We start from the raw sequence: 14,765 nt of genomic DNA, 5'->3' as shown, positions 1-14,765 counted from the left end.
CAGCCTCACCACTAAGTCACCCTCCTCTAACCCAGCCCCATCACTAAGTCACCCTCCTCTAACCCAGCCCCATCACTAAGTCACCCTCCTCTAACCCAGCCTCACCACTAAGTCACCCTCCTCTAACCCAGCCACATCACTAAGTCACCCTCCTTTTACCCAGCCTCACCACTAAGTCACCCTCCTCTAACCTAGCCCCACCACTAAGTCACCATCCTCTTACCCAGCCCCACCACTAAGTCACCTTCCTCTTACCCAGCCCCATCACTAAGGCACCCTCCTCTAACCCAGCCCCACCACTAAGTCACCCTCCTCTAACCCAGCCCCACCACTAAGTCACCCTCCTCTAACCCAGCCCCACCACTAAGTCACCCTCCTCTTACCCAGCCTCATCACTAAGTCACCCTCCTCTAACCCAGCAACATCACTAAGTCACCCTCCTCTAACCCAGCCCCATCAATAAGTCACCCTCCTCTAACCCAGCCCCACCACTAAGTCACCCTCCTCTTACCCAGCCCCACCACTAAGTCACCCTCCTCTTACCCAGCCCCACCACTAAGTCACCCTCCTCTAACCCAGCCCCATCACTAAGTCACCCTCCTCTAACCCAGCCCCATCACTAAGTCACCCTCCTCTAACCCAGCCCCACCACTAAGTCACCCTCCTCTAACCCAGCCCCATCACTAAGTCACCCTCCTCTAACCCAGCCACATCACTAAGTCATCCTCCTCTAACCCAGCCCCATCACTAAGTCATCCTCCTCTAACCCAGCCCCAACACTAAGTCACCCTCCTCTAACCCAGCCCCACCACTAAGTCACACTCCTCTAACCCAGCCCCAACACTAAGTCACCCTCCTCTAACCCAGCCCCATCACTAAGTCACCCTCCTCTAACCCAGCCCCACCACTAAGTCACCCTCCTCTAACCCAGCCCCATCACTAAGTCACACTCCTCTTATTGACTTACTACATTTAGATCACAAATAGCTATTCTGCTGCGTAACCAGTGAAGAACTGCAAGAAGTTGAAATGGTTTACTGGCACGACTCTACAAAACATTAAACACTCAAAAGTTTCATAATTCAATTCCTTCCTTTACTGTAAAAAGATTATTGTCAGAGTGCAGTATAACTGCAGTACACTGTAGTGTAAATGTACTTAGAATGCATTATAACTGCAGTACACTGTAGTATAACTGCAGTATTCTGTAGTATAACTGCAGTATTCTGTAGTATAACTGCAGTATTCTGTAGTATAACTGCAGTATTCTGTAGTATAACTGCAGTATTCTGTAGTATAACTGCAGTATTCTTCAACGACTTCGTAATTTTTTTATTCTGCAATTACTACGTCCAAAATATCACAGCCAACTGCAGTTTCAAAACTGCAATCATTTTATTTTTGTTATTTCTTGTATTTTAACCCCCTTTTTCAATTATGACCTTGTCTCATCGCTGCAACTCCCCAACGGGCTCGGGAGAGGCGAAGGTCGAGTCATATGTCCTCCAAAACATGACCCGCCAAACCGTTGGTTCTTAACACCCACCTGCTTAACCCGGGAAGCCAACCGCAACTAGAAACTAGCACCTAGCAAATTAGCAACTAGCAACTAGCAAACTAGCAACTAGCAAACTAGCACCTAGCAACTAGCAACTAGCAAACTAGCAACTAGCAAACTAGCAACTAGCAAACTAGCAAATTAGCAACTAGCAACTAGCAAACTAGCAACTAGCAAACTAGCAACTAGAAAACTAGCAACTAGCAAACTAGCAAACTAGCACCTAGCAATTAGCAACTAGAAACTAGCAACTAGCAAACTAGCAACTAGCAAACTAGCAACTAGCAACTAGTAACTAGAAAACTAGCAACTAGCAATTAGCAACTAGCAACTAGCAATTACCAACTAGAAACTAGCAACTAGCAAACTAGCAACTAGCAAACTAGCAACTAGCAACTAGTAACTAGCAAACTAGCAAACTAGCAAACTAGCAACTAGTAACTAGCAAACTAGCAAACTAGCAACTAGCAAACTAGCAAACTAAGACAGAGTGAGAATGAGGAGGGACTACTTTACGTACTAGAGAAGGAGTTGTGGCGGAACACCTTGCAGGGCGAGGTGGGGCTCTGAGAGACGAGGCGTCCCCTGGCTGGGCTCCTCCTCAGGCACGTGACGCTGTCGTGCTGGGGGGAGGCGTAGGAGGAGGTGAAACCTTCAGGGTCCAGGACAGAGCCTTCTTCCAACAGAGAGGTGCATTCTGGGTCCACTGAGGTCATTGATGACACGCTGATCTGGTCACAGTTCACATCCTGTGGGAGAAGAGTGTTACTTTTGGATCCCGGACAATGTCTTCCATTAGACGGATGGTTTGTAACATACCTGTGAGAGTGATGTCTGTGATGACAGGCGAGAGTAGAGCCTGCTAGCCTTCTCAGCCACCCCTTTCCCTGCCGACAGGAAGCTGCTCTTAAACATGTCCAGACTAAGAGTTGGTGTGAGGAGGGAGTCCATGGAGAAAGTTGAGGAAGGAGTAGGGGAGGAGGGGGAGACCAACGAGGAGGGACGGAGACGTTCTTTGGGCCTGGAGAGGGGGAGTTGTGAGTTGGCACGAAGCAAGGGAGGAAGGGGTCGAGGGGAGGTACATGGGGAGTAGGTCAGGCTGAGGGGCCGAGGTCGATGGGATGAGTGTTTAGATGGGGTGGAGGTGGCGTGGAGTAACGGGCTGGATGGGTTCTGAAGGTCCATGCTGGCCGTCCTGCTGCTCAGAGGGCTCAGAACCTTCATGTACATCTCTATCTCTTCTGCCAGGTCTCGGCGGGCTGCGTGGGTACTGCTACTGTCCACATCACCCTCCGTCTCTGTGTCCGTCTCAGTCTCAGCTGCTATAATGGACAGAGGGTCAAAGCCAGTCTCAACGATACCTGTCCTCTTGATGGCTCTGTCCACGGTTTCACCGCTGTTTTTTACACTGCTCTGTTTGGAGACACTGCAATCTGAAGCCTCGGTCCCATCTCCACTAACACTGCAATCTGCAGCCTCGGTCCCATCTCCACTAACACTGCAATCTGCAGCCTCGGTCCCATCTCCACTAACACTGTAATCTGCAGCCTCGGTCCCATCTCCACTAACACTGTAATCTGCAGCCTCGGTCCCATCTCCACTAACACTGCAATCTGCAGCCTCGGTCCCATCTCCACTAACACTGCAGGTTGCAGGCCTTTCAGTGTCTCCACCACTGCAGCTCACAATCCTCCTTCCCACCTCCATGGCAGGTGTATGTCTGTTCTTACTACCTTCTATCTCCTCCCTCTCTCCTCCATCCAATCTCTCCTGGTTCTGGGTAGGATCAGCCTGACTGGCTTCAGCTTTCCCAGGTTTGCAGTTCGGAGGCGGCGGCCGTTTTGGAGCAGGGCCCCGGACCTGCATGGTGTTGGAGGTGAAGTTAAGTGTGATGGTCCTGAGAGTCCTCTGTCCTCCGGTCAGATCCAGGGAATTGGGCCTCAGTCTTCGGTTCTTTGGTCTGTTGGAGTCACCGGGTGTGGTAATGTGGTCCTGTCTTCTCAGAGGACCTAAAAGACATAACAGTTGACATAACGTTTATTAAAAGCCCTCGGGGATGCCCAGACGTAATGAAATAAAAACTGAACTAGCTGATTGAAGTAGTCAAAGGGGTTGGGGATGAGATGACGTGGATCCATGTTGACTCCGATACATTTACTACATTTATTATGAGTCATACTCCGCCTCCTTCCCCGTGGCTCAGTTGGTAGAGCATGGTGTTTGCAACGCCAGCATGGTGTGTGCAACGCTAGGGTTGTGGGTTCGATTCCCACGGGGGGCCGGTACAAAAAATACATAAAAATTACGAAATGTATGCATTCACTACTGTAAAGTTGCTCTGGATAAGAGCATCTGCTAAATGACTAAAATGTAAAATGTAATTAACATGCCACCTGTCTAGTCAACTCTTTTTGTAAGAAGTGTTGACATGCTGAATGTACTGAGGTGTCTGTTTAAACTACTGGCACACAGCTCAGACACCCATCCATACCCCACAAGACATGCCACCAGAGGTCTGTTTAAACTACTGGCACACAGCTCAGACACCCATACATACCCCACAAGACATGCCACCAGAGGTCTGTTTAAACTACTGGCACACAGCTCAGACACCCATCCATACCCCACAAGACATGCCACCAGAGGTCTGTTTAAACTGACTGGCACACAGCTCAGACACCCATCCATACCCCACAAGACATGCCACCAGAGGTCTGTTTGAACTACTGGCACACAGCTCAGACACCCATACATACCCCACAAGACATACCACCAGAGGTCTGTTTAAACTACTGGCACAAAGCTCAGACACCCATACATACCCCACAAGACATGCCACCAGAGGTCTGTTTAAACTACTGGCACACAGCTCAGACACCCATCCATACCCCACAAGACATGCCACCAGAGGTCTGTTTAAACTACTGGCACACAGCTCAGACACCCATACATACCCCACAAGACATGCCACCAGAGGTCTGTTTAAACTACTGGCACACAGCTCAGACACCCATACATACCCCACAAGACATGCCACCAGAGGTCTGTTTAAACTACTGGCACACAGCTCAGACACCCATACATACCCCACAAGACATGCCACCAGAGGTCTGTTTAAACTACTGGCACACAGCTCAGACACCCATACATACCCCACAAGACATGCCACCAGAGGTCTGTTTAAACTACTGGCACACAGCTCAGACACCCATCCATACCCCACAAGACATGCCACCAGAGGTCTGTTTAAACTGACTGGCACACAGCTCAGACACCCATCCATACCCCACAAGACATGCCACCAGAGGTCTGTTTAAACTACTGGCACACAGCTCAGACACCCATACATACCCCACAAGACATGCCACCAGAGGTCTGTTTAAACTACTGGCACACAGCTCAGACACCCATACATACCCCACAAGACATGCCACCAGAGGTCTGTTTAAACTACTGGCACACAGCTCAGACACCCATACATACCCCACAAGACATGCCACCAGAGGTCTGTTTAAACTACTGGCACACAGCTCAGACACCCATACATACCCCACAAGACATGCCACCAGAGGTCTGTTTAAACTACTGGCACACAGCTCAGACACCCATCCATACCCCACAAGACATGCCACCAGAGGTCTGTTTAAACTACTGTCACACAGCTCAGACACCCATCCATACCCCACAAGACATGCCACCAGAGGTCTGTTTAAACTACTGGCACACAGCTCAGACACCCATACATACCCCACAAGACATGCCACCAGAGGTCTGTTTAAACTGACTGGCACACAGCTCAGACACCCATCCATACCCCACAAGACATGCCACCAGAGGTCTGTTTAAACTGACTGGCACACAGCTCAGACACCCATCCATACCCCACAAGACATGCCACCAGAGGTCTGTTTAAACTACTGGCACACAGCTCAGACACCCATACATACCCCACAAGACATGCCACCAGAGGTCTGTTTAAACTACTGGCACACAGCTCAGACACCCATACATACCCCACAAGACATGCCACCAGAGGTCTGTTTAAACTACTGGCACACAGCTCAGACACCCATGCATACCCCACAAGACATGTCCACCAGAGGTCTGTTTAAACTACTGGCACACAGCTCAGACACCCATCCATACCCCACAAGACATGCCACCAGAGGTCTCTTCACAGTCCCCAAGTCCAGAACAGACTATGGGAGGAGCACAGTACTACATAGAGCCAAGACTACATGGAACTCTATTCCACATCAGGTAACTGATGCAGCAGTAGAATCAGATTTAAAAATACACACACACACACTCTACACACACGTGGGTGTTGTATTGTAGATATGTGGTAGTAGAGGTCTGAGGTAACACACTTAATGTTTTGTGAAAAGTGTTATTATATTTGTAATTGTGAAATATATAACTGCCTTAATGTTGCTGGACCCCAGGAAGAGTAGCTGCTGCCTTGACAGGAACTAATGGGGATCCATAATAAACCACAGAATGAGTAGCTGCTGCCTTGGCAGGAACTAATGGGGATCCATAATAAACCCCAGGAAGAGTAGCTGCTGCCTTGGCAGGAACTAATGGGGATCCATAATAAACCCCAGGAAGAGTAGCTGCTGCCTTGGCAGGAACTAATGGGGATCCATAATAAACCCCAGGAAGAGTAGCTGCTGCCTTGGCAGGAACTAATGAGGTTCCATAATAAACCCCAGGAAGAGTAGCTGCTGCCTTGGCAGGAACTAATGGGGATCCATAATAAACCCCAGGAAGAGTAGCTGCTGCCTTGGCAGGAACTAATGGGGATCCATAATAAACCCCAGGAAGAGTAGCTGCTGCCTTGGCAGGAACTAATGGGGATCCATAATAAACCCCAGGAAGAGTAGCTGCTGCCTTGACAGGAACTAATGGGGATCCATAATAAACCCCAGGAAGAGTAGCTGCTGCCTTGGCAGGAACTAATGGAGATCCATAATAAACCCCAGGAAGAGTAGCTGCTGCCTCAACAGGAACTAAGGGGGATCCATAATAAACCCCAGGAAGAGTAGCTGCTGCCTCAACAGGAACTAATGGGGATCCATAATAAACCCCAGGAAGAGTAGCTGCTGCCTCAACAGGAACTAATGGGGATCCATAATAAACCCCAGGAAGAGTAGCTGCTGCCTCAACAGGAACTAATGGGGATCCATAATAAACCCCAGGAAGAGTAGCTGCTGCCTTGGCAGGAACTAATGGGGATCCACAATAAACCCCAGGAAGAGTAGCTGCTGCCTTGGCAGGAACTAATGGGGATCCACAATAAACCCCAGGAAGAGTAGCTGCTGCCTTGGCAGGAACTAATGGGGATCCATAATAAACCCCAGGAAGAGTAGCTGCTGCCTTGGCAGGAACTAACGGGGATCCATAATAAACCCCAGGAAGAGTAGCTGCTGCCTTGGCAGGAACTAACGGGGATCCATAATAAACCCCATGAAGAGTAGCTGCTGCCTTGGCAGGAACTAATGGGGATCCATAATAAACCCCAGGAAGAGTAGCTGCTGCCTTGGCAACAGGAACTAATGGGGATCCCTAATACAATCTAAAAGTCATCACCAAGCCTTTGACTACCGGATCAGGTGTGTTAATTCAAACATTGTTTTTTGTGGAAAGTCCCGAGGAGAAGTTTAAACATGAAGTTAGTGTTTGGAATATCAATCATATAAACTAGAAATAATAGTGGTCCCTCTCAAGAGGAGATAAGATATCTCTGTAAATAAAAAAAAATAAAAAAATCTCTGAACGTTACACTTCAAACTCAATAACAACACACACACACACAAAAATAAATCGTCAAACAGATTGAAAAACCAACAACAGAACAGAACAGAGATCAGGAAATTGTTCTACACTTGTAATCAAATATAAGATCATCCCAGTTACATAACGCACATCCAATCATACAGTTGATTATCTATCTTGTAGCCATCTAAATATAACAGCATATAGACAGAGAGGATGTGTTGAAGACAAGATATTCTCCTTCCACCCACACACTGTGCTGTGATATAACATCCAGGGCAGAGGATTCATTTCACTCTGTTCCTTCAATCCTGCCCTTTAGAGACCAGAAAGGAGTTTTTACATCAGTCAGTTTAGTCAGATTAGGAGAATAAAATGCAATATAAAATGTAACACAATTTCGATATAATTAGTAAAAAGGTAATTATTTTGAGCTGTTTTTTTTTTGTTGTTTTGTTGGGACGATCATCCCACTACTGCTGGGTAATATGAGACAATTCCATTTCAATTCAGTCAATTCAGAAAGTACACTGAAAATTGCAATTTATCTTCAATGTTTTCCAATGAGGAAAATGTGGAATTTGGTTTACTTTCTGAATTGAAATGGTATTGACCCCAACCCTGGTATGGACTATTCAGTAGTCTTGAGTAACAGACATGTTTAAACTTACAAGACTCCCTCTCTGACTTCTCCTGCGCTAGTGGTGTTCTGTCGCTGTCCCTTCCCATCATCCTCTCTTCCTCCTTGGATAGAGAGTCATAGCCTTGGTCTGATTGGCCACCTGAAACAGACAGACAGACAGACAGACAGACAGACACTGAGTGTACAAAACATTAAGAACACCTTCCCTAATATTGAGTTGCATCGAGGCATGGACTCTACAAGGTGTCGAAAGCGTTCCACAGGGATGCTGGGGACCATGTTGACTCCAATGCTTCCCACAGTTGTGTCAAGTTGGCTGGATGTCCTTTGGGTTGTGGACCGTTCTTGATAAACAGAGGAAACTGTTCACAAACCGGTGCGCCTGGCACCTACTACTATACCTCCCCGTTCAAAGGCACTTAAATCTTTTGTCTTGCCCATTCACCCTCTGAATGGCAGACAAACACAATCCATGTCTCGATTGTATCGAGGCTTAAAATCTTTCAAATTGTTGGCCTGTTGCGTTTATATTTTTGTTCGGTGTAGCAGAGGAGTTATTGGATAACACCTCCTTTCTCAGAAGGGGACAGAAGGGGACACAGGGAGGACAGGAGGGGAGAGAGGGAGGGAGGGAGGACAGGAGGGGAAGGGAGGACAGGAGGGGAGAGAGGGAGGACAGGAGGGGAGAGAGGGAGGACAGGAGGGGAGAGAGGAAAGACAGGAGGGGAGAGAGGGAGGACAGGAGGGGAGAGAGGAAAGACAGGAGGGGAGAGAGGGAGGACAGGAGGGGAGAGAGGGAGGGAGGGAGGACAGGAGGGGAGAGAGGGAGGACAGGAGGGGAGAGAGGGAGGACAGGAGGGGAGAGAGGGAGGACAGGAGGGGAGAGAGGGAGGGAGGACAGGAGGGGAGAGAGGAAGGACAGGAGGACAGGAGGGGAGAGAGGGAGGACAGGAGGGGAGAGAGGAAGGACAGGAGTACAGGAGGGGAGAGAGGGAGGACAGGAGGGAATAGAGGGAGGACAGGAGGGGAGAGAGGAAGGACAGGAGGGGAGAGAGGGAGGACAGGAGGGGAGAGAGGGAGGACAGGAGGGGAGAGAGGGAGGGAGGACAGGAGGGGAGAGAGGGAGGACAGGAGGGGAGAGAGGGAGGACAGGAGGGGAGAGAGGGAGGACAGGAGGGAGAGAGGGAGGACAGGAGGGGAGAGAGGGAGGACAGGAGGGGAGAGAGGAAGGGAGGGAGGACAGGAGGGGAGAGAGGGAGGACAGGAGGGGAGAGAGGGAGGACAGGAGGGGAGAGAGGAAAGACAGGAGGGGAGAGAGGGAGGACAGGAGGGGAGAGAGGAAAGACAGGAGGGGAGAGAGGGAGGACAGGAGGGGAGAGAGGGAGGGAGGGAGGACAGGAGGGGAGAGAGGGAGGACAGGAGGGGAGAGAGGGAGGACAGGAGGGGAGAGAGGGAGGGAGGACAGGAGGGGAGAGAGGAAGGACAGGAGGACAGGAGGGGAGAGAGGGAGGACAGGAGGGGAGAGAGGAAGGACAGGAGTACAGGAGGGGAGAGAGGGAGGACAGGAGGGGAGAGAGGAAGGACAGGAGGGGAGAGAGGGAGGACAGGAGGGGAGAGAGGGGAGGACAGGAGGGGAGAGAGGAAGGACAGGAGGGGAGAGAGGAGAGGACAGGAGGGGAGAGAGGGAGGACAGGAGGGGAGAGAGGGAGGACAGGAGGGGAGAGAGGGAGGCAGGAGGGAGGGAGGACAGGAGAGGAGAGAGGAAGGACAGGAGGGGAGAGAGGGAGGACAGGAGGGGAGAGAGGGAGGACAGGAGGGAGAGAGGGAGGACAGGAGGGGAGAGACGGAGGACAGGAGGGGAGAGAGGGAGGACAGGAGGGGAGAGAGGGAGAGAGGGAGGGGAGAGAGGGAGGACAGGAGGGGAGAGAGGGAGGACAGGAGGGGAGAGAGGGAGGACAGGAGGGGAGAGAGGGAGGACAGGAGGGGAGAGAGGGAGGACAGGAGGGGAGAGAGGAAGGACAGGAGGGGAGAGAGGGAGGACAGGAGGGGAGAGAGGGAGGACAGGAGGGGAGAGAGGGAGGACAGGAGGGGAGAGAGGGAGGACAGGAGGGGAGAGAGGGAGAGAGGACAGGAGGGGAGAGAGGGAGGACAGGAGGGGGGAGAGGGATAAAGGAGAGGAGGGGAGAGAGGGAGGACAGGAGGGGAGAGAGGGAGGACAGGAGGGGAGAGAGGGAGGACAGGAGGGAGAGGGAGGACAGGAGGGGAGAGAGGGAGGACAGGAGGGGAGAGAGGGAGGACAGGAGGGGGAGAGGGATGACAGGAGGGAGAGAGGGAGGACAGGAGGGGAGAGAGGGAGGACAGGAGGGGAGAGAGGGATGACAGGAGGGGAGAGAGGGAGGACAGGAGGGGAGAGAGGGATGACAGGAGGGGATAGAGGGAGGACAGGAGGGAATAGAGGGAGGACAGGAGGGGAGAGAGGGAGGACAGGAGGGGGGAGAGGGATGAAAGGAGAGGAGGGGTAACATTTTTAAGTACCTGTGCTTGATCCATCATCGCTGGAGTCCATCTTAGTGAAGTCTGTATCGATTGAGACCCGCTCAACTGAGTCGTTAGTACTGTCTTCACTACCATGACTGACTGTGTCCAGATCACTGTAGTCTGTAGAGAGAGAACAGAGAGATGAGAGTGTGAGTTTTAGGATTGTTTGGCTATTACGGAGGGAGTAGAGCCTCTTCCCCCAGGACCAGACTCTGTGTCTGGGCTAAGAGGGAGGGAGTAGAGCCTCTTCCCCCAGGACCAGACTCTGTGTCTGGGCTAAGAGGGAGGGAGTAGAGCCTCTTCCCCCAGGACCAGACTCTGTGTCTGGGTTATTACAGAGGGAGGAGACCAGCCTTTTAAAGCACTTCATGGCAACAGACAAGACGTGAGCGTCATGAACAACTGGAGCTCTCATGCCTGTTTAGGTGTTGCTTGCCTCGAAGCACGCATAGAAGTCATTTAGCTTGTCTGGTAGGCTTGTGTCACTGGGCAACTCGTGGCTGGGCTTCCCTTTGTAGTCTGTAATAGTTTGCAAGCCCTGCCACATCTGATGAGCGTCGGAGCCGGTGTAGTACGATTCGATCTTAGTTCTGTATTGACGCTTTGCCTGTTTGATGGTTCGTCGGAGGGCATAGTGGAATTTCTTATAAGCTTCTGGGTTAGAGTCCCGCTCCTTGAAAGCGGCAGCTCTACCCTTTAGCTCAATGTTGCCTGTAATCCATGGTTTCTGGTTGGGATATGTACGTACGGTTACTATGGGGGCAACGTCATCGATGACCCTTATTGATGAAGCCAGTGACTGATGTGGTGTACTCCTCAATGCCATGGGATGAGTCCCGGAACATATTCCAGTCTGTGCTAGCAAAACAGTCCTGATCAGTGCATTCTGATAGTATTCAGAGCACTTGACTTTTTCCACATTTTGTTACGTTCAGCTGTATTCTAAAATTTATTAAATTCATATAAAATCCTCAGCAATCACCCCATAATGACAAAGCGAAAAACAGATGTATAGTTGTTTTTGCAAATGTATTACAATTTTTTTAAAACAAACACATTGTTTACATCAGTATTCAGACCCTTTGCTATGAGACTCGAAATTGAGCTCAGGTGCATCCTGTTTCCATTGATCATCCTTAAGATGTTTCTACAACTTGATTGGAGTCCACCTGTGGTAAATTCAATTGATTGGACATGATTTGGAAAGGCACACACCTGTCTATATAAGGTCCCACAGTTGACAGTTCATGGTCAGAGCAAAAACCAAGCCATGAGGTCGAAGGAATTGTCCGTAGAGCTCCATGACAGGATTGTGTCGAGGCACAGATCTGGGGAAGGGTACCAAAACATTTCTGCAGCATTGAAGGTCCCCAAGAACACAGTGGCCTCCATCATTCTTAAATGGAAGAAGTTTGGAACCACCAAGACTCTTCCTAGAGCTGGCCGCCCAGCCAAACTGAGCAATCAGGGGAGAAGGGCCTTGGTCAGGGAGGTGACCAAGAACCCGATGGTCACTCTGACAGAGCTCCAGAGTTCCTCTGTGGAGAACATATGTGACATGCTGGTAGAAATAAGGTAAAACGGATTTAGGTTTCCCTGCATTAAAGTCCCCGGCCACTAGGAGCACCGCTTCTGGATGAGGATTTTCTTGTTTGGCCTTATACAGCTGGTTGAGTGCCGTCTTAGTGCCAGCATCGGTTTGTGGTGGTAAATAGACGACTACGAAAAATGATATGAAAACTCTCCTGGTAGATAGTGTGGTCTACAGCTGATCATGAGGTACTCTACCTCTTGGTGGGTAGTGTGGTCTACAGCTTATCATGAGGTACTCTACCTCTTGGTAGATAGTGTGGTCTACAGCTTATCATGAGATACTCTACCTCTTGGTGGGTAGTGTGGTCTACAGCTTATCATGAGGTAGTCTACCTCTTGGTAGATAGTGTGGTCTACAGCTTATCATGAGATACTCTACCTCTTGGTAGATAGTGTGGTCTACAGCTTATCATGAGGTACTCTACCTCTTGGTAGATAGTGTGGTCTACAGCTTATCATGAGGTACTCTACCTCTTGGTAGATAGTGTGGTCTACAGCTTATCATGAGGTACTCTACCTCTTGGTAGATAGTGTGGTCTACAGCTTATCATGAGGTACTCTACCTCTTGGTAGATAGTGTGGTCTACAGCTTATCATGAGGTACTCGACCTCTTGGTAGATAGTGTGGTCTACAGCTTATTCTTTAATACTAGACATCGTGCACCAGCTGTTATTGACAAATATACACAGACCGCAACCCCTCGTCTTACCGGAGGCAGCTGTTCTGTCCTGCAGACGCACGGAAAAACCAGCCAACTGTATATTATACTGTATATTGTCCAGCCACAACTCGGTGAAACATAAGATATTACAGTTTGTCCCGTTGGTAGAATTGATCGTCTTGATCGTAGCTCATCCAGTTTATTCTCCAGTGATTGCACGTCGGCCAATAGGACGGATGGTAGAGGCGGGCACCCGGACCTGCCTCCCCTGTATCGGCGTCTCCTCTTCACGCGAATGACGACGATTTAGACCTTGTCGGCTATCTGGAGTAAATCCTTTGCGTCTGCCTCGAAATCTTCGTCCGGTACGAGGTGATTAATCGCTGTTCTGATATCCAGAAGATCTATTTGGTCATAAGAGACGGTGGCAGAAACATTACGTACAAAATAAGCGCGAAAAAACACACAAAATAGCACAACTGGTTAGGAACCCGTGAAACGGCAGCCATCTCCTCCGGCGCTCAGTTGCCTCAGGACTGTGTGAATTCATTTTTTAAATGTAACCTTTATTTAACTAGGCAAGTCAGTTAAGAACAAATTCCTATTTACAATGACGGCCCACCAGAAGGCAAAAGGCCTCCTGCGGGGACGGGGGGGCCTGGGATTAAACATAACCCCGGCCAAACCCGGACGACGCTGGGCCAATTGTGCGACGCCCTATGGGATTCCCAATCACAGCCGGTTGTGATACAGCCTGTAATCGAACCAGGGACTGTAGCATTGAGAGACAACACAGCGGTGTTCCTGGAGAGGGAGACGGATTTACCTGATAGCTGTGTGTCTCTGCTCTGGGTTTGGTTCTGCACCATCTGTTTCCGTCCCAGCTGTTTGAATCGTCCCACTCCCAGGACCACATTCCTCAGCTTGGCCCACAGGAAGTAGCCTCCTCTGGTATTGGACGGCCACGTGCTCTCCAACACCGCCTGGAACCAATCAATCAATCAATCAATCTATCAATCAATCTAATCTATCAATCAATCTAACAATCAATCAATCTATCAATCAATCTAATCTATCAATCAATCAATCTATCAATCAATCAAATCTATCAATCAATCTATCAATCAATCTATCAATCAATCTATCAATCAAGCTATCAATCAATCTATCAATCAATCAAACTATCAATCAATCTAACTATCAATCAATCAATCAATCTATCAATCAATCTATCAATCAATCTATCAATCAATCTATCAATCAATCTATCAATCAATCTATCAATCAATCTATCAATCAATCAATCAATCAATCAATCTATCAATCAATCTATCAATCAATCAATAGTACTGGATGGCTAAGTGCTCTCCAACCCCGCCTGGAACCAATCAATCAATACATCGATCAATCAATCACACATAATATAGTGTATATGGTAGTCTATGTAGATGGAATGTCTTCATCAGCAGCACTCACCTTGTTGTAGTAACCATAGGTGATGGCGTTGGGATGGACTCCAGCCTTCTTCATCTCAAACAGGATTCTGACCGCCAGGACAGGCTGGCTGTACTGTCCACACAGCTGCATTAACACCCGGTAACACACCTAGGAGACAGGACAGGAGACAGGAGACAGGAGACAGGAGACAGGAGACAGGAGACAGGAGACAGGAGACAGGAGAGGAGACAGGAGACAGGAGAGGAGACAGGAGACAGGAGAGGAGACAGGAGACAGGAGACAGGAGAGAGGAGACAGGAGAGGAGACAGGAGACAGGAGACAGGAGAGGAGACAGGAGACAGGAGAGGAGACAGGAGACAGGAGACAGGAGAGGAGACAGGAGACAGGAGAGGAGACAGGAGACAGGAGACAGGAGACAGGAGAGGAGACAGGAGACAGGAGACAGGAGAGGAGACAGGAGACAGGAGAGGAGACAGGAGAGGAGACAGGAGACATGAGAGGAGACAGGAGACATGAGAGGAGACAGGAGACAGG

At 49.6% G+C, this 14,765-nt stretch overlaps 1 protein-coding gene across 3 annotated transcripts in view; it reads right to left on the bottom strand.

The window, feature by feature from the left end:
- dennd4a (DENN/MADD domain containing 4A) overlaps positions 1-14,765 on the bottom strand; it is a 127,007-nt gene that overhangs the window by 32,068 nt on the left and 80,174 nt on the right. For all 3 annotated transcript variants that reach the window (XM_045706298.1, XM_045706297.1, XM_045706299.1), the window contains 6 exons: positions 14,249-14,377; positions 13,599-13,755; positions 10,515-10,637; positions 8,008-8,118; positions 2,378-3,567; positions 2,079-2,307 (listed from right to left, as the gene is read on the bottom strand). In XM_045706298.1, coding sequence (XP_045562254.1) covers positions 2,079-2,307; positions 2,378-3,567; positions 8,008-8,118; positions 10,515-10,637; positions 13,599-13,755; positions 14,249-14,377 — 1,939 coding nt within the window. The remainder of the gene's footprint in view (positions 1-2,078; positions 2,308-2,377; positions 3,568-8,007; positions 8,119-10,514; positions 10,638-13,598; positions 13,756-14,248; positions 14,378-14,765) is intronic.

The sequence above is a fragment of the Salmo salar genome, chromosome ssa23 (assembly GCF_905237065.1).
Source record: "Salmo salar chromosome ssa23, Ssal_v3.1, whole genome shotgun sequence".
NCBI classification, from domain to species: Eukaryota; Metazoa; Chordata; class Actinopteri; order Salmoniformes; family Salmonidae; genus Salmo; species Salmo salar.
The sequence above is the reverse complement of the archived record's forward strand: the minus strand, read 5'-3'. Positions and strand labels throughout refer to the sequence as shown.